The 27,704-nt window shown below is 41.6% G+C and overlaps 1 protein-coding gene across 1 annotated transcript in view; it reads right to left on the bottom strand.

The window, feature by feature from the left end:
- The window catches only part of ARHGAP6 (Rho GTPase activating protein 6), a 529,979-nt gene that overhangs the window by 30,296 nt on the left and 471,979 nt on the right, over positions 1-27,704 (bottom strand). The window contains exons 4-9 of the mRNA XM_056131302.1: positions 24,982-25,235; positions 22,899-23,094; positions 16,329-16,384; positions 12,763-12,913; positions 11,586-11,734; positions 3,659-3,838 (exon numbers count right to left, since the gene is read on the bottom strand). Coding sequence (XP_055987277.1) covers positions 3,659-3,838; positions 11,586-11,734; positions 12,763-12,913; positions 16,329-16,384; positions 22,899-23,094; positions 24,982-25,235 — 986 coding nt within the window. The remainder of the gene's footprint in view (positions 1-3,658; positions 3,839-11,585; positions 11,735-12,762; positions 12,914-16,328; positions 16,385-22,898; positions 23,095-24,981; positions 25,236-27,704) is intronic.

The following is a 27,704-nucleotide window of genomic DNA, read 5'->3' as shown; positions in this document are numbered from 1 at the left end:
CACACAGCCACCTTTCCTAACGCATCTTCTTTCTGCAGGCCACTGGGAAGTGATCCTCCCTTTCTGTACCCCTAAGCCCTTTCAAGGACTAGGAAATTGCACACTTATTACCATCAAGCATTGGGTCATGTCTAGCTTTGTCTTTCCTTATTTGGAATTCTTATATTAATCCTGGAAGCTTCCAAAAAAATCTAAACAAGATGATACATCTACATACATGAATGAACTTTTTCTATCCACATAGACCAACTTTGACAACCAGCCACCACTTTGGGTGTTACAAACTAGGTCTGAAAGATGCCAAGTAAATCTGAAAATGAGGAGATTATTTTTTCCTGCCTTTATAGAAGTCAGTTGTAGGGGCACAAAGAGACCAGACAGGTTTTAAAACTGAAAAGAATCAGCTAAGCTGATTCTTTAATAACAAAAGAAATAGGAACTGAGGAACTGAGGAAGATGAGATGGCATAAGTTACTGGGCCAGAAAGATTGGACTCTAACAAAAGTCTTTTGGTCTCAGAGCCAATTTTCATTTTACTGTCCAGCACTGGAATCTTTATGCCACTGTACTACTCACTGTATTATTTCTTCATGTGTAATTCTCATAATCTGTCACAAGGATTATGTTAACTCCTCTGATAAAAGTAGTCTTTATTTTGCCAGGACCAAACTTTTTCATTTTTATGAGGAATAAGGATTGGGAATTTGGAAATCCTATATCACAAAAGTACCACTGAGTCATTCATTAATTCAACCATTTATGTGTGTCTATCATATACCAGGACCAGGGGTAATGCTGCCATGAAAATGTACCAAAATTAATCCTGTCATTAGATATATATATATCATTTTTTAGAGCTATATCTAGATATACATATATATATATATATATATATATATAAAGTCATTGCAATCCCACATAAATAAGTGCTGAGTGCTCAGGTGAAAAGACAGGAAAGAGGAACCGGAAGTGCGAGTGTGCATGTGGGACTATATTTTAGATAAGGCAGCCAGGAAAGACCTCGGTGAGAAGTTCAGATGATAATTGGGTTACACAAGCATTTACCCAAAAGATTCTTGACATCAGTCTCTACAAAGAACACCAAACAAAGATCTGACTTGGGAAACGCTGGAAATAGTGGAATGCTAATGTTTTGCTGTTGTTCTTAATCATGAAGTAGCAGGAAATGAGAAAAGTAATAATGAAAATGGCGACCATATTTTGAAAGAGGCCTGGAATTTTATAAACTGAGGTGAAAAGATAGGTCTCTCTTTGTCACTTGTGCTCTCATACAAACTTTCTTAGGATAAAGAATTGAGGGTAGAATTTAGAAAGATTGACAGGAGGTATGATTTCATTTCAAATAAAATCCAGCATGAAGAGATAGTACAGTGTGTATGGTGGCTGCCTTGTACGTGATAAACCTGGGTTTAACCCGTGCCACTACAAGGGCCCCGAGCTTGCTTGAGCATAGAGCCAGGACTATGCCCTAAGCAGAGCTGGGTAGGGCAAAGAAAGAAAGAAAGAAAGAAAGAAAGAAAGAAAGAAGGAAGGAAGGAAGGAAGGAAGGAAGGAAGGAAGGAAGGAAGGAAGGAAAAAAGAGACAGAAGGAAAGAAAGAAAGAAGGAAAGGAAGGAAGGAAGGATGAGAAAGAAAGAAAGAAAGAAAGAAAGAAAGAAAGAAAGAAAGAAAGGAAAAGAAAGATAGCAAGAAAGATAGAAAAGTAAGCAAGGAAGCAAAAAAGTCAGGGGCTACCCCCATTACTGAGAACAACAGCAAAACATCATTTCAGAGAAGTGATATGTATTTATCTTTTGATCCCTAGCATTGCATCTCCTGCATTGCCTGTCTAGTGTAGTTGGTGTGTGTGTGTGTGTGTGTGTGTGTGTGTGTGAGTGTGTGTGGGGAGTATATTGAAAATTATATTAAGTCCAGGGAGAATAAAGTAAGGTCAGGATGCCTTAGCACAATGATATATAACTTAAATGTTGCAAAAAGTATTGAAAAATTCAGATACCAGATTCATTCAAGTATGCTATGAAGTATGAGGGTTTTAGTTAAGTGTAAAATTTAGTCAGTGACCAACTCCACATTTTTAGATATTATTGTTTACAACACAGGAATAGTTTTCAGAGACGCAAAGAGAACTATGACTCGCCTATCTCAGTGGACTCTTTGCCATGGTAAGTTCTTTTATCCCCTGTTCCTCCTGGTATCCAGCAGGAAAACATTTCTAGCCTCTCTTGTCAAATGAAAGGAGCTAAAATTTCCAAATTACCATGTGGAGGAGTAGCCACCAAACATCTAATTGGGCTTTATGTCACTATGACATTTGTGCCTATAGTTTGGCAGTATTGAAATTTGAGGTAGCTTTTCTTGTCTGGTTAATGCAATTATTAATATCTGAATCAAATTTTGCAGTTTGCAGAATGTTTTTATCTGCCAAATGGCTGGGAATCTCATGGTAATCTGGTCTTATTTTTAATTTTCCCTTTTCAAGAAAGCTAAAATTGACATTTGGGTGTTGAATTACTTGGGCCCAATGAAATAGATAAATAATACAGAGAATAAAGATTTAAAGCCACTAGCTTAGGGATAATACAGCAGGTAAGTGCTTGACTTGCACACAGCTTAGTAGAGTTCTATCCTTGGCACCTGAATCTCTGAGTACAGAGACACGAACAAGCCCAGAGCACTGCTAGGTATGGCTCCCAAAGCAAGCAACCAAAAAATACCAACTCCCAAACTTACCAAAAATAATTATGTAAGATCATCATGGAAATAAATCTAATGCCAAGCATTTGACAAATTTAAACACGTAGTTGAAAGAGCTATAAAAGGTTCCAGTGGACTAGCTAAAATTTATGGTGAAGATTTGCAAATTGACAAAAGAAATAGAAAAAGAAACCTGGACAAAGTTCCTGTAAATTTTGACATGAAATATGAGTGGTGAACAGAAATAAAGGAGAATTGGCATTTGTTCTGTTTCAAGGGAAGTTGGAGCAAGCAATGCAGTTTTCTGAAGGAAAACAGGAACTGGTAATTCAATACAAATCAAAAAAAAATTATTGGGCGCCTGCCAGATGGAGGGCCTTCCAAAAGTGTAGAGGATACAGTGAGGAGATAACAAGGACACAGCCCATGTTTGAAATGCAGTTATAATCCACTAGAGGAAATAGTCTCAAATGACTGTAGCACAATGCAGAGTAATATAAACATCAATAAACAGAAATGGGGTTCAAGGGACAGAGAAGTGACATGGGAAAATAACACGAGAAAAACATGGGAAAGATGGCCGAGGTTTCACATGGAGGTATACTCTCAAGGCTGACTGAACATCAGGTGATCTCAACCTTCCGACCAAGCACACTGATGTTTTAATAAAGACATGACTCCAAACCACGAGCATGGCTTAAGGAACAACCGAATGAAATGTCAAGTTCGGGTAGGTTTGATCAACATCTCTTCATAAGCTTACCATGTCAGGCTTATCAACATTTCTATTCCTACTAATAAATGCTGTCCAATAAATGCTGGAACCTGCACCGGAGACCAGAAGCCAGCATGCACAAGTTTGCTTACAGCACCCAGAGGCAATCAACAAGCTCAGTTTCCTGAGCAGTCCTGTCAAGCAGTCCTGTCAGGTAGGGTCACTTACCATGAACAGCATCTCATAGTTTTCAATCATTTTCTGCACGACAGCGATGATGGCTGTGCTCTCCTCAGCCCGAGCCGAACTCTGAACGGAGAATTCTTTGTCAGTTAACTTCTGCTTGTGCAGCAGGTTGGGTCCAAATATTGTGGCCAAGTTGAGAGATGTCATTTTGTTCCCAGTGACCTATAAAAGAGAATCCGGCGGTTGTTGTTATTTTGTCTTTTTAAAACGCTAGGTGGTTCGATGCTTGACAGATTCTTTTTCCTTTCCTGTTTTCATCTGGCAAGAATTACATCATTTCTGTCAGAATCAATGAGGGATACGATCAATTTCATTTGGCTTTATATCTTAGATTGGGGTTTCTAACTCAGTGATCGTTTAATAGCAGATTAGGTAAAAGTTTATAACTCTGATCTATTTCTTGTGACATTGACACTACATAAAATCTCTATCCTTACTGCTCTTAAACATATTGACATGATAAATCCGGGCTGGAGTGATAGCACAGCAGTAGGGCATTTGCCTTGCATGCAGCCAAAATGGCCGAGCTAGGTTCGATTCCTCCACCCCTCTCAGAGAGCCCGGCAAGCTACTGAGAGTATCTAGCCCGCACAGCAAAGCCTGGCAAGCTACCCGTGATATATTCGATACACCAAACACAGTAATAAAAAAGTCTCACAATGGAGATGTTACTGGGCCCGCTCGAGAAAAATCAATGAACAACGGGAAGTCAGTGACAGTGACGATAAATCCGTCTAATGCACCATGGAGTTACCATCACTACAAACGTTGGGTGGGAGTCGTTGCTCCGTGTCCCCTGTGGGGCAAACATGCCCTAGATTGAGAACTCCTGGCATAGCCAAATTTTCATTCCTCTTGTTGATCTTAGTTACAGATCTCGGAATGCCTGGTTAAGTTCGGGAACTGTGGTTGCTGGACTGTGTTCCTTAGCTCGGGGAGATGTGCACAGCCTGAGAAGCATGTGTGTACAAAGTGTAGAATCTGAGCATTGGAAATCACAGTTGACACAAGACTTCACTTGCCAACCTTGTCGTCAGGAGCCTCAAGCTCTTGACTACCCGGCCCTGTAGTCCCAATAAGACACAGAGACCACTTTCTTCTCAGAAGGCGAGGCTGTTTGGTAGATTTGCTGCCGAGCACAATCATTTCACAGGGACAACAAAGAGCGAGGAACTGCCATCTAACTGTCTCATTAGGATTCTTCTTCCTTTGATTTCGTTGCGATCAAACTGCATTTTCTTTTTTCATTTCACGGCTAAGGGGAAAGTTAAATGAGGGCCATTTTCAACTCGAACCCTCTCCAGCTCAGAGGCATTTGGAGTGCGTCTCCCTTCCCCCTCGAAAATCAGTGTTCTCTCTCTCTCTCTTTTATAACATTAACAAAAAGAAGATTTTGTTTTCTTTAAAAGAATGTGAAGTACAAGGACAATCCAGAACTCAGTTTCCGCTCGCTCCTTCTCCTGTTGCTATTCAGGGAATGCAACACAATCCGTCTGTGAAACTGCACAGATTCCAGCTGCAGACCACGCTGCTGCGGTTTGTTAACGCTTTTTTTTTTTGGTTTTGTTTTTGTTTTGCTGGTTTTTAAACTAGAAAGGAGAATTGTTCACATACAGCTTCCACCAGGTCTCCGCACGTGTGTGGAAGTACACGTGTGCGCACTACAACTGTGTTTGGCCACGGGTCCTGAGTGATTAGTCCTCCGATGCCAGGCAAATGTTCATCTCTACTCAAGAGGCCGCTGAGATCATTTCTAAACCTAATCCATTTATTCCAAGTTTAGAAGCCACAGCGTCTGGGCTCAGGGCTTCCACAGGCTGGCGCCATTCGTTCTTACTAGAAGCTTCGAAAAGCAGCTGCTAGCCTTTCCCAGAGGAGGGAGTCATGCCCACGGCCCGAAACCCAGAGAAGGTTCGCTCATCCCCATGCCCTGCCCCGCCCACTGCTCGCCCTTGCTTGGAGACCAGGTCATGGAAAGGACAAAGGGGACACGAAGCTTGGGAACAGGGTGTGGACGAGAGTGTGGATGAGAGCACAGTGCTCTGGTTTGGATGCCAAGCCATAGCCTAGAGGGAACCGCTGCCTCCTCAGAGATCACTGACCGCAGCTCAGAACTTCTTTTTTTCACTTAGATTCTCTGAAGACCTGGGTGTTCTCTCTCTCTCTCTCTCGCTCACCTCTCTCACACTCTCACACACATACACACACACACACACACACACACACACAATGTATATTCACAGCAGGACATTTTCCATGCAATGCTAGATGATTCTTGGGCAACCTGAGAAAATAGTGCTACAGAGGTTTCAAATATCTTGCAGGATATTCCTGCAAGATCCTTCCTAGAAGAAATGAAATCTTTCTTGCAGTTGTGAATGTCTGCTCTCCCCGAAGGAGCAAAACAAATAGCGCAAAACCCCAAACAAAACAAAACAATACAGAAATGGAATCAAGGAAAGCAAACACAAAATGGCAAAATATCACGATTGGATCAAATATCACCATTTCCCCCCAGAGAAGAGTTGATGGACTAGTCAACAATTTTTGTCTCAGGTTTTTCTTGTTGACATATTTAAGATCCTGTTAAATCAATTGGGCATTGGATTTTAAGCCTGCATTAGAAAGAAACATCTTTCATTTTATATCAAAGGAAGCACAGCCTTCTTGTTGTCCTGACAAACTCTCTTTCCTTACTCTTGATCTACTTTTCTTGGTTGGGAGAGGCTGTGGACCACATCATCAGGGGTGCTGGGGAATGACTTGGGGTCAACTGCATGCAAGGCTATCATTCTCCCCACCGTACTATCTCTTCAGCCCCCATTTGAATTTTTATTTATACCTTCTAATCGATTTTTACTGTAGGCACCGTGATCAACAACGTTGTTAATGACAGACTTTGTGAATAACTTTTCGAATGAAATCATATAGCAGGTGCTCCGGGAGCTTCTGAGATCAGCAGCCTAAAGTTTCTACTGTGTGTCTCCCTCTCTCTAGAATAGACAGATAGGCAGACATTTACAAATATATGCTTCTTCACTCAATTTTCCAACTGGATTTCTGTCTTATGCCAGTCTGCGCATTGTGGATTCTCTATCTGCTTAGGCCAACTGTGTGGAAAATAACCAAAGAACCTCTCTCTCATTCCCCTCTTTTTAATTTTTTTTAATTTTTGGGTCAGGCTGGAATGATAGCACAGTGGTAGGGCGTTTGCCTTGCACGCAGCCAGCACGACTGAGCCGGGTTCGATTCCTCCGCCCCTCTCAGAGAGCCCGGCAAGCTACCGAGAGTATCTCACCCACATGAAAAAGCCTGGTAAGCTAACTGTTACGTATTCAATATGCCAACCACAGTAACAACAAGTCTCAAAATGGAGACGTTAATGGGCCCGCTCGAGCAAATCAATGAACAACGGGAGGACAGTGACAGTGACAGTGATTTTTGGGTCACACCCAGCGATACTCAGGGGTTCCTCCTGGCTCTGCACTCAGGAATTACCCCTGGTGGTGCTCAGGGGACCATATGGGATGCTGAGAATCGAACCCAGGTTGGCTGCGTGCAAGGCAAACGCCCTACCGGCTGTGCTATCACTCCAGCCCCTCTGATTCCTCTCTTACATCACTAACTTCTAGAAGGGATCTTTGAGCTACATCCCCATTTGTATGCCTTGCACATGTGGTCCATTTCCTAGTGAGGTCTACACAACCTTTTCATGTGGAACTAAATGATGCTGCCCCTAACCCCTCTGACCTGTGCCAATCGCTTTCCTGAAGTGACTGCACTGCATTTCCTAATTTTTTTTATCCTTCACCTAGCATTTATTCATTAAAATAATGATCTAGGGACTGGAGAAATAGCATAGGCGATTAGGCACTTACCTTTCATTATTTACTTTTATTCATTTATTTTTATTAGCGAAACACCATGAGGTACAGTTGTAGACTTACAAATTTTTGTGCTTGGGTTTCAGGGATGGGTAGTCAATCATTGTATAACTGCATTTTCTAATTTTATATTTGCCTGGCTCCTTTCTCTCCTCCACCGCCTCCATGCCACAGTATCCCAGAAACAGCAATTAGAACATTCCAGAGCTATGGTCATTGGTTCGGAGAAACTCAGGACATATGTGATTCAAATCACATAGAAACATTGATGATGTGACTTGCTGTTTTCTTGAGTGCCACTCTACTCATATCTGAGCTTCCGAACTCACTCTCTTCGTGTCTCTCAGCTATCCACCACATGGACTGTACCAGCTTAGAGCCATCCTTCCAAGAGTCCCAGCTGAAAAGAAACAAGGCCGCACCCTGTACAGAGGCATGCAGTGCTCCAATGAGCACAGAACACTTGCTCCTTATGCCTCCTCAGAACTTCCTCACTTAGTGGTCCTGCTTCCGGTCTAAGGTTGCTGCGTGGTTCAGCTGCTTTCCTGAAGCTTCAAACCACTGCTCTAGCTCCTGGTTCCTCTGTTGCTTTCAGTGTTGTTTGCTAGTCCTCCCTTTCAATACAAGGCTTAGGGCAAGACTGTATAGAATCCCTTGTAGTCTCTGCAATTATCAGGCTATTTTCTTTTCTTTTTTCTTTTTCTTTTTTTGCTTTTTGTGTCACACCTGGCGATGCACAGGGGTTACTCCTGACTCTGCACTCAGGAATTACCCCTGGCGGTGCTCAGGGGACCATATGGGATGCTGGGAATCGAACCCGAGTCGGCCGCGTGCAAGGGGCAAACGCCCTACCCGCTGTGCTATCACTCCAGCCCCTAGCAGGCTATTTTCATATTCCTCAGAGTACACTCATTTTTCCAGCACACTGCAGTGAAGGCACTTTTATTCCCTAACTTAAGATCAGGAAAGGTTTAGGAAGGCTAATAGGTTTGCTCAAATCACGTGCTCTCATTTGTTTTTGGATCACACCCAGTGATACTCCTTGCAGATTGCTCCTACTTCTATGTACTCAAGGCTTGCTCGTGGTGGGGCTCACGGGACCATAAGTTCAGTCAGACACCAAACCTCGGTCAGTTTTGTGTAAAGGAAGATCCCTACCTGCTTTTATTTCTCGGGCACAAACACATGGTCTTATAGAGCATTATAAAGCTACCGAATGTTCTCAACCACGTGTGATTTTTGCCTCCACCCATCTGGGGTGATTTTGCTTTCTTCCCTCCACTCATACTGAGCAATGTTTTGTGACACTTTTGACAGTCACAACCGTGGGGGTGCTCCCGGAATCAGGGGAGCAGAAGCCAGATGTAATTGTAAGCACCACACAGTAATTAGGACAATCCTCCAACAAAGAATGACCTGGTTCCATAGATCAATCATGTGGAAGATGGCAAACTCTAAGCGAGACCCCAGTATAGGTATGAATTGCATTTGGAGTGATAGCACAGCGGTAGGGCGTTCGCCTTACAAGCGGCCAACATGGCCGACCCGAGTTCGATTCCTCCGCCCCTCTCGGAGAGCCCGGCAAGCTACCGAGAGTATTCGATATGCCAGACACAGTAACAACAAAGTCTCCAATGGAGACGTTACTGGGCCCGCTCGAGCAAATCGACGATCAACGGGAGGGCCTTTTAATTTCTTCTTTAATACTTGTTTTGTTTGTTTGTTTGGGGGCCATACAGAGCTGAGCTTAGGGGATACTTTTGGCTCTGAGTGCATGGGTCACTCATCTGGGATGGCAGGGACTAAAGCTGGGTCAGCCATATGTCTCTCTAGCACGTATGTATATTTCTACTCGCAGAAATTAGATTGGTCTGAGGCACACGAGGACTTCACTAGTAACAAGAGGTACCGGGTTCCTGCCCACAAAATTGTAAAATACACACAACTTGAACCACCATAAACAGGGGCAGCTTGAGTGCGCTACTTAACCCTTCTGGCCCTCAGTGTCCACTTCTGAAACAGGGGGTCAATGATAGCTCTCAGACTGGTAATATAATATATATATATATATTATACTTACAGTCCCAGCACTTAGCCCACATGTGGCTTGAGGTACACAAATGATAGCCAGTATTTCAGAAGCTGCTTCCTTGGTTCGATTCCTCCACCCCTCTCGGAGAGCCCGGCAAGCTACCGAGAGTATCTCGCCCGCACAGCCTGGCAAGCTACCCATGACATATTCGATATGCCAAACACAGTAACAATTGTCACAATGGAGATGTTACTGGGTCTGCTAGAGTAAATCGATGAACAACGGGAGGACAGTGACAGTGACGGTGACTTCCTTGGTATCTAAGACTATTTTCTCCTCTTTGGATTGTCAATGAAATCTTGCTTTAGTGTTTGGAATGAAAGAGTATATGAAACGGTCCTAAAACAGCACAAGTGAGTTCAACAGGAGGTTTTGCTTTCCTTAAGGCCTTACTCATTCCCTTCAACCTGCCTTTCTCTTCACATAATACTTAGGAAACGTTACAGAAACAGCTGATGTCTGGGGAACAGACAGGGCTCTGTCTTTACCCAATGATTAGGTAGGTGATTTTATAGCTTCTGTTCTAGTTATAGTCACTGAAGGCTGATACCCAGACAGGTAGTATCACTAGCTACCAATTATGAGAATTACAGCATAGCCGTTCAACAGCTGAGTCTGCTGAAACAAGGTGTCAGTGACATATTATGAAACCTGGAGCCAGCAGAGGTTTCACTAATTATAACTACTACAGAGACAAATGGCTACTTGGGGAAAGTTCCCTTCACACACTGATAGGGAGAGTGAGGAGAAGAAATGCAGAATTGCCTCCCCAGACACAAAGTGCAAAAAAAGTCACGCAGCACCGTGACCTTTGGGAAGGAAATCTGACAAACACGGAATTTAATCCACACTACAGCTGAGTTCTGTTTAACAAGGATTTGTGCAAGGCTTCTGTGGTTAAGTCAGTTTAGAATGAATGACTCTGGCCCTTCTTATTGATTTACAAGGCATGTAAGCATATCAAAGGGCCTGAGATCTGGGGAGTCCCAGGTCAAAGAAGTTTGGCTCCAGGTATTAAAGGGAGAAAGGCAACTCTTGTGCAGGGGAAGATTAAGGAGCTTGCTTGCTAAAAGGTCACCTCAAATTGAGGCCAGCATCTCCTTTGTCTAAGAGTCAAACTAGAAAAAAACACCTTGAAGTATGTAAGTGTGACCAAAGAGAAGTAGGACCCAAGACCTCAAATCGGGGGTTACGTGAGGACAGGGGTGGGGACCAGCTCCAAAAAGCACTTCCCAGCAGGGCCTGCAGGTCCTTGGGAAACATGCAACAGCTGACATGGATGGGCTGGAGCGTGGGGCCGTGGCCAGCACAGTGGAACTTCCAGTTCCCTCGGCACTCAGAGGGGCCTTCAGGAGAGGAAAGGACTTTGCTACGGGAAGATCATAAACGTGCTTTCTAGGGCAGACAGAGGCTGTGGGAGAGATCACAGAAAGCAGCAGCTACACATCTGTTAAGCAGGCAGACGGGAGCCGTGCGGGCAACGGTCTCCTGACCTCCAGTCCCCAGCTGCTTCATGACTCCAAGCAGAAGTAGGGCCCGAGACCTTTCTTGTCCCAAGTTTGGGGGCTGGAGTCAAGATCTCCCCACCAGTAACAGGAGAGTCACATTTGGCAGCGCCATTGAAAAAACTCACCTTGCCCTTAGGGGACATATTTGACCGCACTGGCAACTCAGCTCTTTCTTTTTGTTTTGCTTTTTGGGTCACACCCGGAGATGCTCAGGGGTTCCTCCTGGCTCTGCACTCAGGAATTACTCCTTGGCGGTGCTCAGGGGACCATATGGGATGCTTGGATTCGAACCCGGGTCGGCCACATGCAAGGCAAACACCCTACCTGCTGTGCTATCACTCCAACCCCGGCAACTCAGCCCTTTCAAACAGGAAAAGGGAGAGAGAGAGAGTCAGCACACTGGTGGCAGGGGTAGGGCTGCGTACCTCTCGGCCATCTTTGTCCACGTGGTCTTCAGCATTGTTGGCCACAATGGCCAGGAACTGCAGAAGGCGGTGAAGAGTGTCGCAGTTGCAGGCAGGAAGAAGGTAGATGAGCAGCTGCAGCGTGCCCAGCTGCTCCTCCTGCTCAAGCACTAAGAAAGGCAAAAGGAGATGCCTGAGTTAGTAAATGGGGGTACTCCCATCGCCGTGACCTACAGGAGAGGACTTCCTCTCGGCTTCCATCAAGTCAACTTCTTGCCCTGTGCTCCCGGTCTTGCAAGGTAACAGTAGAAAGAGCAACTGGACCTGGGAAGAGGCAACCCTTAGAGAAAGCATTGTCCAAGACAGATCAAGGACAATGCACTTCCCTCTCTTTCTCTTCCCTCCTTTCCCCAGTTTCACTAGACATTATTTCTTTTTTTGCTTTTTGGCTCACACCCGGCGATGCTCAGGGGTTCCTCCTGGCTCTGCACTCAGGAATCGCTCCTGGCAGTGCTCGGGGGACCCTATGGGATGCTGGGAATCAAACCTAGGTTGGCCGCATGCAAGGCAAACACCCTCCCCGCTATGCTATTGCTTCAGCCGCTAGAAATTTACTTTTCGGACTGAAAATCCTCACAAGGTCTGAGAAGTGGTGTGTGTGATAAAATTTGAGTTGCTAACAGATGAGTGACCCTTTTCTGGAGAGCAATAAAAATGAAAGGAATAGACTTTTTGTTGGCCATCTACAAGACAGAGTGCAATGGCGGGGAGTTCTCTCTCTTGTGTGACCCTATTAGCATCGCAACTTTGGAGAAAGAAGCACACGGAGATAGGAACAGCCTTAGTTTACCCCTCTCCTGCTTTCTCTTACTTTTCCACGGCACATGTACCTGCAGTAGCCACATGGGACAGCCCTGTCCCACATGGTCTCAACAAAAACGGTTCCTCCAAAGCATCACTGATTTTCAGCACATTCTATTCTCCTTGGGTCATTCAAAAGCACACCAGATTGTTCTCGATTATTTCCTTGGTTTTGTCAAAACTTTCTTTTTGCTATATCTCCCCAGTCCGTCATCACATAATTCACCCAACAGTTGCTCTTTCAAGACTGACACAAGGACAAAAGCTTATCAAGGAACACATGCAAGTCCACCGGCCGTCATTTGCAAGTCATCCTGCAAATGACGAGGTTACGCACAGACAATATTGATGAATGCAGTGTACAGCTCCCTGGTGAGAAGAGGGTCTGGCATGTCCCGCAGGAACTCCTTTAGCAATGCAGCCACGTCATGGACACTATGCTCTTCGTCCAGAGTCACATCATCCCCACGGTCAAATTCTTCACGTAGCTGGAAGAGAAATGGTTTGAGTGGTAACATCATACCTATATGTTGTCCCAGCAAAAGCAGTGCTGGGATGAGTATGTGTATATGCACCATTAAATATATATTTAAGTGCATCATTAAATTAAGGGATGTTTGGCTTTACTGTTAATGATATGAGCAGAAGAGCTCAATAAGGACATCCAGAAGGTTGGGAGTAAAAGCTAAGGGGTTAGGTCAATTAATTAATCTATTATACAACACTTTTGTGTGCCAGCAATCTCATTGTGTTGGAATTTTGACATTTTCCAGAAATGCTCAGCAAGAAAGCAATTAATGAAATTAAAACTCTGATGGTGATGATGGCTTGAAAGATGACAGTGACTAAATCAAAGCTGCCTTTTCATTGTCAAAATGGCCTTATTAACAATTCCCAGAGGGAATCCCTGCCTTCATCATTCTCCTAGGTCTATCAGTATTTCTAGCAGCAGAAAAACACAACAGGAAGAAGGGAGGCAAAATTCTGTACCCTACCTTCATCTTGACAATTCACCTTCTATTAGGCCCGTTCTATAAAGCCAAAATAATTATGTGTGTTGCTGCATATACCCTAGGCAATAAACTTCTGTAAGAGTTTCTTTGTTCATCCTTAAACTTAGCAAAGATATATGGCATATTGCCTGTGTGTCACGATTTGCTATAGGTACTCAAAAGTCTCTATTTTGGGGGGCAGGCTTAGGGGTTAGGGTTTGCTCAGGGAAACCTCCTGGTGCTGCTGCACTCAGGGATCACCTCTGGCTTGCTTGGGGGACCATATGAGATGCCAGAGATCGAACCTGGGTTGGCTGTGTGCAAGGCAAGTGCCCTACTCACTGTACCAACAGTCTAGCCCTGCTACAGCTCTACGGTGAAAAGAAATTAAGTTCTTTTCCTCCCCCAGCTTGCCTGCTGCTTAGAAACGAAGTGATGAACAATTTATCAAATGATCAGCTCTTAATATTATGATAATTGTATACTGGAGGAAATGTGTAAGGTATGCTAATAGGTAATATCAGAAGATAGATTGGTGAGCAAGAACATATTTCAGACTTGAAATCTAAATTTCCACTAATTATATTTGATTATATTGGATAACCCTTAACTAAATCTGCACAAAGGTGTTCCTTTTGGAGAATGCAGATGTGATATTTCATTTCTGACATACACTGCCTCTCCACAGGATGAGAATACCCATTACAGTTCAGAAGTGCTCATCACTTCATGCCAGTGATTAAGGTGACATGTCTCAGGCAGCCAGAAGATCAAAACCCCTGCTTGTGATCACTCAAACATGCCAGATTTCTTTTCTGAGCACACACACAGAATAGACAGTGGGAAGACTTCGGTATAAATTGTGTGAATTTCAGGCTAGTTAAACTGTGTGGTCTTGAGTTAAGTTTCTTAATCTCTGCAAATTGAAAGAAGTGGATGACCAAGGGCATAAAAACACTCTCTCAAGGACCTATGCACACCATTAATCACTGCCACACTAAGTACAATAGCTAAGATATGGAATCAACCTAGGTGTCCAATGGCAGATGAATGCATTATGAAGAAGTGGACTATATACACATGGAATACTATGCAGTTCCAAGGAACGATGAAACCATGCAATTTACTGCAACATGGTTGGATGTTATATTGAGTGAAGTAAGGCAGAAGAAGGAAAAATACAAGATGATCTCGCTTATCTGTGTTATATAGAATACTGGATGATTATATATTATATTGTACCGAAGTGGGAGTTCCTAGATCACCCTTGATTCCAGTCTTTAGAGAGAAGGACAGAGAAGGAAAGAAATCAAGGGAAGATGTGAATGGGAAGTAATGGGGGAACAGGGGACATGGCTTCAGTTATCTTGGCAATATGAGTGAAACATATACAATACACATTCTCAATAAAACTGAAAATATGAGATCTAAGCTGCAACTACTGGAATTCTGTAATGTGCCTATTAAGCTGACAGGAGAGGATGGGATAAGAGTAGGTTGTGAGGTGGGAAAATGGAAACACTGGTGGACTAAAGTAGCCTGAAGTAAAGTGGTGAGATTGGTGAAGAAATATTATATGCTTAAACCTAAACTATCAACAACTTTGTAAAGCACAGTTCTTTAATAAAAAAGATTTTAAAAATTTTTGAAAAGAAAGAAGTGAGTGAAACGGGGACTCTCACAGCAGGTACGTGGATCAAGGAGATAATGTTTCTGAGAATACTTTGGAACCTCACACAGGTGAAAAGTGATAGACATGCTACTGTACAATCTTCAAGTCCTAAGATGTGACGTTTCACATCTTATATGTGGTTCAATAGTCTCTTGTGTGACTATTAAAAAATAAAAACCAAGCAACCATATAAACAGAAAACATACTTCTTTTGAAAGTCCCCTTTATCTTGACAAAATGGGACATATGAGGGGCATTTATTTTAGTTAGTTTCGATGATATGAACAAGTATGATTTCTTTAGCTTTATCCAACCAACAATTATGTTCATTTGTCTTCATTTTGGAGTTTTTGAGTTTACTACTTCCTTCTGTTCCAACCAACAGAGGGAAAGTAACATTTTTTTCCCTTCAGCGAACAAATGAATTCTTTTCTCAAAGGATGGTTTGCCTGTTATGAAGCCATCACTAACACAAATACCAGCCTGATCACGGGACCCTATTCCTAAGGGCCGTTATGTAACTTCTATTGCAAGAAGATCACACAGCGCTGAAGGAACCCATGGGGGAACAGTCGACATTAAAAGATGAACTGGGTATCACAGTTCCTGGAAACTTACTTCGGATGAGTGATTAATGTTAAGTAAAGCTATTAGCATAGTGTGTTTCTATGAAGAGCTGTTAATGACCTTATTCATACCAATTTTAGTAAATACGGGTGCCTTACAATTGGTTTTGATTTACTCTCACTTACTGATGAGGTCTGCTCTGACTCTCCACTTGGACAGCTTCAATAATATGTCTAGATATTAGTTTTCTTTGGCTCTGTGTGGTCTGGACATGTCCAGACATTTTGCTTTTCAGTGTTTAATCTGAACTCTATCACAACTGCTCTGATTTCTGCATTGTTGCCTCTTGGGATTCAATTGCATGCCCATTGGTTGGACAGTACAGAATAGATATCAAAAAGGAATTGGGATAAGCTTGAACTTTTCAGAGGGTAATGGAATTGGAAGTCAAAAGCAATGTACAAAATAATCTTCTCTCTTTTTTTTTGTTTTTTGGGTCACACTCAGCAATGCTCAGGGGTTACTCCTGGCTTTGCACTCAGGCATTATTCCTGGCGGTGCTTGGGGAAGCATATGGGATGCCGGGGATCGAACCCAGGTCGGCCGTGTGCAAGGCAAATTCCCTACCCGCTGTGCTATCGCTCCGGCCCCTAATCTTCACTTTTCAATTACCTGTCTCACTCTCTTCTTTGAGCTTCCAACTCGAAATATTCCCACTGTCTGGAGACCTGGAAATAAGCAAACAAAATTAGCAATTCTATTTTATGGCTTCAAACTAGTATAAATCAAATGGAAATCGAACACAATTCCTGCACTGTACTGAAACATGTAGGGCAATAGGACCCAACAGTGTACAGTAATTTTCACTTATCCCACGGTATATTCACCAGGTATTTAAAGGTTAGCCCTAAATGTGTCATGAACACTTTATGTCTAACAAATTTTTTTGACTTTGGGCCACACCTGGAAGTACTCAGGGGTTATTCCAGGGTTATTCCTGGCTCTGTATTCAGGAATTAATCCTGGTGGTGGGGACCATATGGAATGCTGGGGATTGAACCCATATCAGTCTGTGTGCAAGGCAAATGTCTTACTCACTGGATTATCTTTCTGGTCCTTCTGAAAAACATTTCTGATGAAACTATTTTCATATAAAAGAATTAACTTAGACACTTTTTTCAGGGAGGTGAAGTTTTGGATCAAACCCAGTACTTCTCAGGAGTTACTCCCAGCTCTGTGCTCAGGAATCACTCCTGTTGGTGTTTGGGGGACCATACGCCAGATCGGGTATCAAATTAGAATTGGCCACAAACAAGGCAAGGGCCTTAACCCCTGAACAATCTCTTGGGCCCTTAATTACACACCTTTCCTACTTAAAAAGTACTGCAAAATTCTCTTCATTACTCAAGATAATTACTGAAAGCATGAATTTTATAAAAAAAAGTTTAATTCCTTAGCAATTTTAAAAGAGCTATTTATTCTACTGATCATAATTAACAAGGACTTCTTAAAGAAAATCCATAAAATCAGAACATGTAAAACACACTTTTAAAATACCTGTAGAGAAATCATTAATACTATTAATACAATAGTTCATTTTTAGCCAGCCTTTGCTCTAAGAAAAAATATTTTTCATATGCAATTACAATGTACAGATAAATAGTCAGAAAAGAGAGAGAGGATAATGTTATGTCTTTCCCTCAATACTATGTCTCGATTGTTTATGCATGTACACATTCCTTACAAATGTCATTTAAAATGGAGGTGCGACCAGGGAGATACTTTGCAATGCAGGACGCCCTGTTTCAATCCTCTGTACCAACTGGCCCCTGACCACTACTGAGAATGATCTCTTAGCACACAGCTGGCACTAGATCCTGAGGACCTCAGATATGGCCCTTAAAGAAAAGGTTAGAAACTATTGTACGGATGTGCCACAACTCACTTCATATTTCCTCTTTGAATGGCATATAGACAGACACCTTTCAGCACACATACATTTATTTTATTACTATAAACAGGCCTGTTTTGAACAACTACTTAAGTCGAAGTTGATATTTTGATTTCCTTCGAATCATGTCCTAGTGAGATTATAGGATCAAAGCATAAAAAATCAAGTGGGATTATAGGATCAATGCATAAAAAAACTATCTTGTCCCAAATGTCAGTAGTATTATGGTTGAGGTCTCTTAAAATAAAATGTAGGTCTTTTCAAATAAACTGTCACACATGAGAAACTTTGACAACAGTTCTTTATATCATTAAAATTCCAGTCTACGTTCACACAAAAGCTACAAACTAGGGTATGTCAGGATGCCTTTTAGGATGTAAAATTCCTTGCTCTGTTTATATTTTTTCTTTGCACTTATTTTGCTAAAGAGATGCTACTGTTTTCTCACTGGAGATTTCCTCATAGTCTGGATTGGGGCATGCCAAGGTAGCCAACATTTATATCTTCCTGTCTCCTCCTTGGCAACTGCAAAGAAATCTTTAGAATCAGAGTTTCCTCTGATTCGGGTTTGATGTAGGGGACAAGAGTACTTCCTGAGCATTGAGAACAGAAGTCTGAATGGCTCTCCCTTCCCAATGCGAGCCATTAATCATTGCCACCGACGATAAGCAGTTACATTTATTTTTACAGTGGTGGTTCATTTTCTCTTCACTTGGTATAATTAGTTATGAAGGTGAGGGTAGACTGGAGATGCCCAAGGCCATTTCAAAACCACATGAAGAGGCAAGCCAGCTGACAGACTCAAACCCTCAAGACCTCATTGGAATCCTGCGTCCAGCTGTGCTTGAATGAAATACAACACACAGACTTCGAGCTTGCAAATAGGACTTGGTGGCAAACACCATTTACTGAGCCTTATCTGGGCACCCCTCTCCTGCTACTGAAAGAATATTGATTACCCTAACATATAATAGGGAAGAATTTAAGCTTCATGACTTGATTTCCTTGCACCCTGAAGTTATGCTTTCTGTCTCTTGGTAGACCCTGAATTGTTTTACTTTTATAATGCTTGTTTCTTCTCTTATATAGGAAATAGATGTCTTTCATGTATTATATTCTGATCTTGCTGTATTATGTATTAAGTATAAGACTATTAAAGCTGCTTTCCCAGAGTTTTTTAGTGAGAAAAGGTCACATTCCCTAAATACCCAATTTATTAATTCTCATCATTTAGTGTTATCTCAAAGTTCCAAAATAATTTTAAAGAATTACAAAGGTAAAGAATTACCAACCATGATGCAGATTTGTACAAGTTTGTGTTGGGGTTTTTAGGTTTTTGCTTTGTATCTATTTTTTTTTTTTTTGCTTTTTTTGGGTCATACCCCGTGATGCACAGGATTTACTCCTGACTGTGCACTCAGGAATTACTCCTGGCGGTGCTCAGGAGACCATATGGGATGCTGGGAATCGAACCTGGGTCGGCTGCATGCAAAGCAAATGTCCTACCCGCTGTGTTATCGTTCCAGCCCCCTTGCTTCGTATCTATTTCTGAGACTTTCATGCCCTCTGTTTTGCTGCCATGTACTTGTCTGCCTTATAACTGAGCTACCTCCTCCCCCACCAGACGGATTGCCTTTATCTCTCTGGGAGCTTGAAAACAAGCCAATAATCAAGCCACTTCGAGTCAAATATGGAATTATATTTCTTCCCCTGAAAAATGGGTATAAGTATCCACCTCAAAAGTTATGCAATGATTCAATGAATTAACTTATGTAAAATACCTCAAATCATATTTTGGCATTGACTGCTGACTGCATGTAGGGAAGAGTTCTTGATTAAAGGAAAGAGTCTTTGGCCAAAATAGAAAACTTTATTATACGAGATTATTAGCGATTTTATTTTTGCTTTTATTATTATTATAATATTGTTATTATATAAAGCGATTTTATTATTATATAAAGCGATTTATATTATTATATAAAGTGATTATTAGCGCTTTATTAGCGATTTTAATTTTGGTTACATTTTTCTCTCCTCCTCTGCTGGTTGTCTGTAAATGGGCTATCTCATAAGGGCTTTCTTTATTTGCCTCAATTCTCTCAGACTGTTCAGAAATGCTTGTTTCTATGGCATTGTTTCCCCAATTATAGTCATTTTCTACTAGGAAAAAATAACAGTGATTAGAAATAATTAAGGAGCAATTGTTATAATTCCTATTTATCTCAATTGATTGTAGTCTATTTATGTTTTAAAAAATTAATTCATTTTTAGGTAACAGCATATGACAACCTCTGACAGTCAATGCTGTTCTCTGCCATAAGGCATTTTCCTGGAAAAGAAGATTCAGTAACGCTGACTTGAGAGAGTCACAGATAAAAACAGGTGTCCATCAAGATAGATGTAGATTTGGCAAACAAATGTGATTTTGCTATGTCTTGTCCCCAAAATTGATGTGATCACCTTTTTGTCCTCATCAGACACTGAAATGGAAATAAGCCCCAGAGTTCCTGAATTCCAGGCTCAGGGAAATCAAAGAGGGTCCCACCCATACCAGCTTACATTTCAGAGAGAGAAGAGAAATGGACTGTGAGTTGTATTGCCTGGTTTGGTTTTGTTTAAGTCTGCGCTTCTGGGAAACTGAGGTTGCTGAAAGAATTTTAACCTAATAGTATAGAAAGCATCAGGGTGTTATATACAAATCGGGATGGAGTCTAAAGAACTGACTAGGACTGATTTTGGAGAGAGAAGAAAAAAACATTTGCCAAATGGTCATAAGGTTAAATCAAGTGAATCAAACTTTCTGTCTGTCTTTTTTTCAGACTTTGAAAACTGGCAAGTAAAGTCATGAAAATTTCTGTTTGAAGCTTGCTCTGTTTGCATCAGTTGAAAGAAGGATATCTGTTTGAATGTGAATCTCTTTTTTTTTGGAGCCTTTTGCTGAAAAACACCAGGGAAACTCAGAAGAGGATTAAGATCCTGAAAGCAGGCTCAGGTTATTGTCTTTCCAATTGCTGGGACTGCATTTGAACTGTGGCACTACATGAAGTCAAGTACCCTGCTTTTAGTAAGCATAAAAGGGCAACACTGTTTCAAAAAATTTATTTTTAACATTTCTTCAAAAAATGAGCTAGTGAACTAGTGAGCTTCACTTCACAAAAGCATGGGTTCTCCTCACCACCAGGCACTTGTCTTTTGCACGATTGTAGTAAAAATTTTAGAGTTCGTTAAACTGCTTACATTTGACTTCTAAATTCTTTTTTTTTTTTTTAATAATTTATTTATTTATTGAATCACTGTGGGAAAAGTTACAGAGCTTTCGGGTTTAGGTCTCAGTCATGTAGATACCAAACACATTTCCCTTTACCAATACTTATTTTTAACCCCGAACCCCAATAGACCCCCACCTCCCACCCCTCCCAATTCTTTGTGAGGCAGATGAGTTCTAGTTAATACTCTATCTACTTTGACTAGATAGATTATTTCGATAGAAGATGCACAATTATTGTTTAGAGTTTACGACCCCCCCCCCCAATCAGACATGCTGAAACAGCGTTGTGAAATGATTTGCTTTCTACAACTTGGTTTAAGAATAAAATGATGTCGCGCGGTTTTGAATTTCTGCTATTTTACTTATTGACCCTGGAAGAATTTCTATTAAAAGTTAGCTAGTTAAGAGATTGGTTTCTGTGCCCTGGAGTCGTGGCCGTGCCGGAGAGCCGCTCGTGGGGGGCAGCTGGCGACCTCGGTGGGGCGTGGGGGACGGCCCACAAAGCCCCCCTTCCCATGAGGTCCCCGCCGCTCCCCCGAGCCCGGCTCAAACCCGCTTTCCACAAGGCTCCCGTGCGGCCGCCATCTTTCTTTCCAGAGAGGAGCGGGCGGGCCGGTCAACGCCCTTCCCTCTCCGGGCAGGCTTGGTGGCGCGGATCAACACATGACTTCTAAATTCTTAATGGGGAAAATGACAATTATAACAGTATGTCTGTCTTTCTCTGCACAGGGAAATTTAGGCTGATTTTACATCTTCACTTAACTCTGCAGCTGCTAAGCTATGTTTAAATGAATTTTTTCAAATAATATATTGCATAACTTCACTGTGTCAACTATGATATTAAGTTCTAGGAATTTAAAATGGGTAGAACATTTTCCTTGACTTCCAATTTCCTTTCTGGAAGATATAGATAGACACACACATATACATACATACGCATGTGCATATTAAACAAATAACTTCAATACATATTCATTTTATTATGTTATCCATATCTTATCTAGTGATTTCCATAGGCAATGCATTGGTTCATACATGCCATTTAATTATTTAAGAAAAATATCAATTTTATTAGATGGAAATGAATGAGAATATTAATAGTAAATTACTTTTATAATAGCCTCAGAATTTTCTTTGCATTTTATTTCCTTTTAATTACAATGAGCATATTAGAAACAAATTTATAAACTCTGCTCATGCCCATAAAATGCCTTTTAAAAATACAGCAAACAAATTTAGACTTGGACAAGAGTTTGAGGAGCCAAAAGTTTAAATTCTCCCCCCAAAAAGCTTTTATTTATTTTTGTTTTGAGGTCACACCCAGCAGTGCTCAGGGCTAACTTGGCTCTGTGCTCCAGGATCACTTTTGGCAGGGCTCAGGGAATTGTACTGAGTGCTGAGGACCAATGTCCAGTCAACTGTATGTAAGGCAAGCACTCTCTCTGGCTCCCAGAAAAAAAATTTTCAAGGAAGTATATATCAGATTTAAGTTAGCATATGAACTGGAACTGCATGGCCAAGAGGGTCATATTGGAGAAACTTTAAGTGACCATCGTTCTACAAAATAAAGAATCCAATTCTGGAAAATTGTGCATTTTCTCTTCACTTAAGGAATGGGTTTCATTTTTTTTAAGTTGAACTCCTTTTCTTCAAGAGAGTGTTTGAATGTATAAAAATGATCAAAGTAGCTGTTTCCTTTAAAGGGGGTTCTAGAGAAAGACCCAGTCCAAAAGACTTGACTGTTTTCCTTGAATTGCTTGGCCACCAACATCACTTCTGAGGACTTTTCTGAGGGCTGAGCAGTGTGAATGCCATTAAGTTGATTACACAGCCGTCCCACAATCTTGTTTAGCCCAGTCATCACTCAAGCCAACACTCATATCTATAAACTTACATTCACGGAGGAAATTTCATTTTAGAGTCTGATCAAATGACCCCAGAATCAAAATTGGGTGCTTAAAAAAAAAGATGCTTGAATACATAAAATCTTAGTACTTTCTCACTGACAGGCACGTCTGCTTACCATATTTTTCAAGATGGAGACAGCAGCTGTCCACCAGCCTGGGGACCTGTCTGTAGATAGGATTCAGACTGAGTTTCTTATCTCTGGCTTTTTCTTTTTTACTATGAGCGTCAGCAGGCAGAGAGAGTTGCAAAGCTTCTAGCAGTCGAGAATGATTGTCATCAAGATCTGTGATAGAATCCACTGACATTGCACCCTGCAAATTACACAGACATGAAGGAAGCGTGCAGATGGAGAAAGGAAAAACAGCTTTCTCTAGATGCTATCCAATAAGTAATTTAGCCTATAACTACTTATCACACTTGCAACAATACTGCTTGATTTCTGCTCTTTGTATATTAAAAGGAGAAAAGAAAACAAATAACTCTTAACAAAGTTAGGAAACCTTGGCAACATAGGGTAAGGTTATTTATGGTAGTTACAATTTCAACAATAGACAACATTTTCCAAATGGAGATGGCAAACATATCATTAAAATATTTGGACAACCACTTCTTTACTTGAAAAAAAAATCACATACTCAATGAATGAGGTAAAAGTCAGACAAGTCTTGTGAAGACAAAAAAAAAGTCTAGGAAACAGATTTTAAAATAGGAGGATCTATAAAAGATTTTTAGTTTGGTTTCCCAAACTTTGGCAGTGGCACAAAGGACTTTATTCGAGAGATGTTCCCAGGAGATACTGTTAAGTGGATGGAGGTGGGATAGGGCGAGCAATGGGAAGGAAGATGCCTTATGAAAAAGAGCACCACCGACCTTGGACTTCTGGACCCTAATCCTTGGGGGGGGGGCCCGAGAGACAGTTTCAATCAAATGTCTCAGAACTGGCCCTGTTCAGCTGAGAGAGAACTCCCACAAACACATTTCCACAAACTCTCTCTCTCAAGAGGCACTGATTCTGCTTGGGATATGGAGGTGAAGCTAGAGCTGCAGTTACTTGCAGCTGTTCATCAACATAGGTGGGCACGTCTGTTTCGCAGACAACATTGGCAGTTTAACAGAGCAGTGTTGGCCGGTCGTAGGAGGGGTAGCATAGAATGAATGATGAAGGCTGCAGAAAGGGGGAGGGCACCAATCACGTCAGCACGCACCCATCCTGTGAGGAGGCATAGAGAAAGTTGGCTGCTTGACTCACAACAAGGCCTGGCGGAGGTTAGGGGATTTGGGCATCCCATAGCCTGGACCCTAGATTCCTAGACAGCTCAAATGTGGAGAGTTTGGGTGTTTTGGTCAAATGGATTTATGTGTGTGTGTGTGTGTGTGTGTGTGTGTGTGTGTAGTATAGTCTAAGCAATAGCGATAAGACTAGAAACATTTTCCATTGTTGAAGTTCCAATCTTCCATAATGTGGTCATTTCTTCATTTCTAAAATACATCTGAAGCCTTAAGAGACATCAATGGCTTAGGACTCCCTCAGCCTTGTCCTGAATGTTCGAGGCTGGTTGAGAAACTGGAATAGATGGAGGAAGTACCAGTAGCCAGCCGTTGGCTACTGCCTTCATTTAAACTCAAACGCCAAATAATAGCACAAGTCCAAAAATAGTGTATTCATATAATAATGCGACCATATGGTTACATTATTGATTTGAAATGTACATTATCGTATCGGGGCAGGTGGTAGTTTTACTGATAAGTAGAAAATCATCTAGTTCATGAAAACCAGCAGCATATTTTCTTGGTCAGGCAAGGCTCCCAGCATAAACATGAAGAGAGTACCAAAAGCACTGGCCCTGCCCTCAAGCCTCACAGTGTCCTGGAAGATATGATGTAGTGTGGTAACACAACAGAAGATCATAATAAAGCAGGATTGGTGGAGATGCTGCACCATGTTGTAATGCCATGGGGGTAAATTGATAATCATAAAGGGGGACCCTAAAGCTTTGAGAGCATTGAGGGTATCATATAGCCAGGTGTCATATAGCCAGAGCAAAGTTTCCTGAATTGCTGATTTGCTGAATGGGTTTGTTGACAGATACCCGGAAACAAATACATTTCTGGTTTCCATATGCACAAGCACCAAAGAATAAGCTTGTGATTCTTCACCTATCGAAGCACTGGTGTCAGAGAAAATACGGCTAACTCACCCGTCTCTTGACCCGAGCCGGTTCGGGGGTGTTTGGGGATATTAACTCATTTGGTGTTTCGGAAGTGGAGCTGAGAGATGAGTTACTGCTTGAGAGATCTCGGTTTTGCTTTCGATTTCCAAATGGAGTGAGAGTAGCCCCATATTCGGATGCCTCCTTCTGCTCATCTTTCTGCATGTCTTGTCTGAGTTTGTAGGCCCGGTCATTCGCAATGACCTGGGATAAGGGCATTCCGAAGGCTTGTGGGATGAATTCTGCAATTAAGAAATAAACAATTATGTTCACAAAAAGTCCAGACTATAAAGATTTCAACCGTATTTCCAACTTCAGGACAGACATATTTAAATGCCTGTTTGCTAAAGAAATTGCATCAATCAAAATAGAGATGATTTCTGTATTTGTCGGAGTAATCAAAATTTCTATTTCAATAACAAATTAGCTTAAGAGCTGGTATGTAGCTGGAGCATGGCCAGATATCACACTACCCCTCTTGTAAAAACAAACAAACAAACAAAAAACCAAGTATGTATAAAAATATCACGAAGTTGAAAAAGACAAATCTCTAAGTGCTTTTCCAGGCATTTTATATATAAGTCAGGAGAACTGACTTCATATTGAAATGTGTCCTTTGACGGCAAAATGTAGATGATTCTTTTTTTTTTTCTTTTTGGGTCACACCTGGTGATGCACAGGGGTTACTGCTGGCTCTGCACTCAGGAGTTAACTGCTTACAGTGCTCAGGGGACCATATGGGATGCTGGGAATCAAACCCGGGTCAGCCGCATGCAAGGCAAACGCTCTACCGCTCTCCAGCCCCTGTAGATGATTCTTTATCCTTATGTGCACCCAGTTTTACAAACTATTGATTTTCAAAATGTGTGCCATGAACCTCCAAATCTTACAAGGCATGAGACTGTGTTTATCCATTTGCTCAACAGACATTTACTGAATTCCTACAGAGTGTCAGGACAAGGTAAGCAATGGCGAGTCAAATGTTATGAAAGCTCCAATATTTGCTCTTGAGGGGTTCAGAGTGTGGGGTGGGGAGGAGAGTGTAGAAACAGACATACAAAGAACATAGCAGTATCTACCACATGCTGTAGGACAAAGATAGGAGGCTGGAGTTCAATGATGGGATACCCTCTGAGGTTGCCATTCATAGAGGCAGCATGTAGAATAATAACAACAAGGACAAGAAGCAGCAGCTTGGAAAGATGTCCGCACTCTCCCCTTCATGTACTTTGCCCTCACATGCTATTTTCTGTCGGCTAGATTGGGCTCTCAGTCTCTTGATAGATCCTCAAGCATTTCTGAAGAAGTAAGCTCTTACCATTAATACCCAGGGAAGAGTCCAGGATACAGTCTATTAAATCCTGCCATCAGAACAATTTGGGGGAAAGAGCAGACGGTAGAAACCTTTAGCTTTACTTGGGTATGTACATAAAGTGGCTTTCTGGATTGCTTAGGAGATCCGTTTGTATTCCACATACATCATAAACACATCAGTCCATGGGGTCAGGCATTGTACTGATAATATCTGAGAGTCAGGCTGAAAGGCACTAATGGTTAAATGAGTTATTTCTTGTAGACTCAAAATTTGCAAATTGGGAGCCTCGCCTTATCCCTTGTTTTTATAACCCCAGTGCATAAAACCAGAAGGGAAAACAACTCTAAGTTTGTTTGTTCTTTTGAGAGAAAAAAAATCTAACATTAAATCAGGTGGAAAGAGGCCATAAAAGTTTTTCCTACTTGATCCATGGCAACATTTTTAACATCCCTGGCATAATGGCCAAGTCAACATTAAAAGCAGAGATAATACTGGAAGAGTCTGTAGCATTGTGGGATTTTCAAAGGATGTTTAAATCCTCTAGTAAAATAACAGTTGGTGCTTGATAAAACAAAAAAAAATAGTTATTTCTTTGTTGAACAATCAAGGGGGGCAGAGTAGTAAGAGCCCGGCAGAAACTTGCTTCTGATAAAAGGCCGTTTCCACTACTCACAAAGCAAGAAGGCAAAGGGGGAGAGTACCAGCCTCTGGCCGTGCACATCAGGGGTTGTTATTTGAATCAGCAGTGTCACATCTGTAGGAAAATTCAAAGGGTCTGACTTCAAAAAGGTTGGGGAAAGTCTAGAAACATGTGCAGGCCAAGGCTGACAGCTATGTGGGATATAAAAAAAAACTTTTGGGGAATTATAATAGCAAAAGGGACATTGACAAATATATCAGGTGGTACATGTCTGCTTGTGTCACATTGGAGATAGGGACTCTAGATTCTTGCCTTAGCAGTATTTTTTTTGCCATATAAGGAAAACCAACCAGACTTGGTTGTGACATTTTTAATATCCCTGAAAAAAAAAGAAAAAATGATGCCCTTTGGAATCTGTCATTTTTAATACTGAAAAGTCTGACACTGTACTGTAAATGTGAAATGCTTGAATACAAATGAACTAGGTGGAGTACATGGAGTCATTCTCCCCAATTTTGATTTATTTGTTATTCTCGTTGAAGAGATGGAGGCACCTGAAAGAGATTTTTCCTTTCTATCCAGTAGGCTTTCTTTCCTGGTCACCTGTATTTCTGCTCTCTGGGATATGGTTTCAGTAGAGTTTCTTGTTGCTACTCCTAGGACTCTCATCAGGTCCAGAAAGGAGAGCTCTCTGTGCCCCCAAATTCTGTGGTGGTCTATGCCCCAATTTTTTTTTTGCTTTTTTGGTCACATCCA

Source organism: Sorex fumeus, unplaced genomic scaffold (assembly GCF_029834395.1).
Source record: "Sorex fumeus unplaced genomic scaffold, SorFum_2.1 ptg000086l, whole genome shotgun sequence".
Lineage (NCBI taxonomy): Eukaryota > Metazoa > Chordata > Mammalia > Eulipotyphla > Soricidae > Sorex > Sorex fumeus.
Note: the sequence above shows the minus strand (reverse complement) of the source record. Positions and strands in the feature narration are given on the sequence as shown.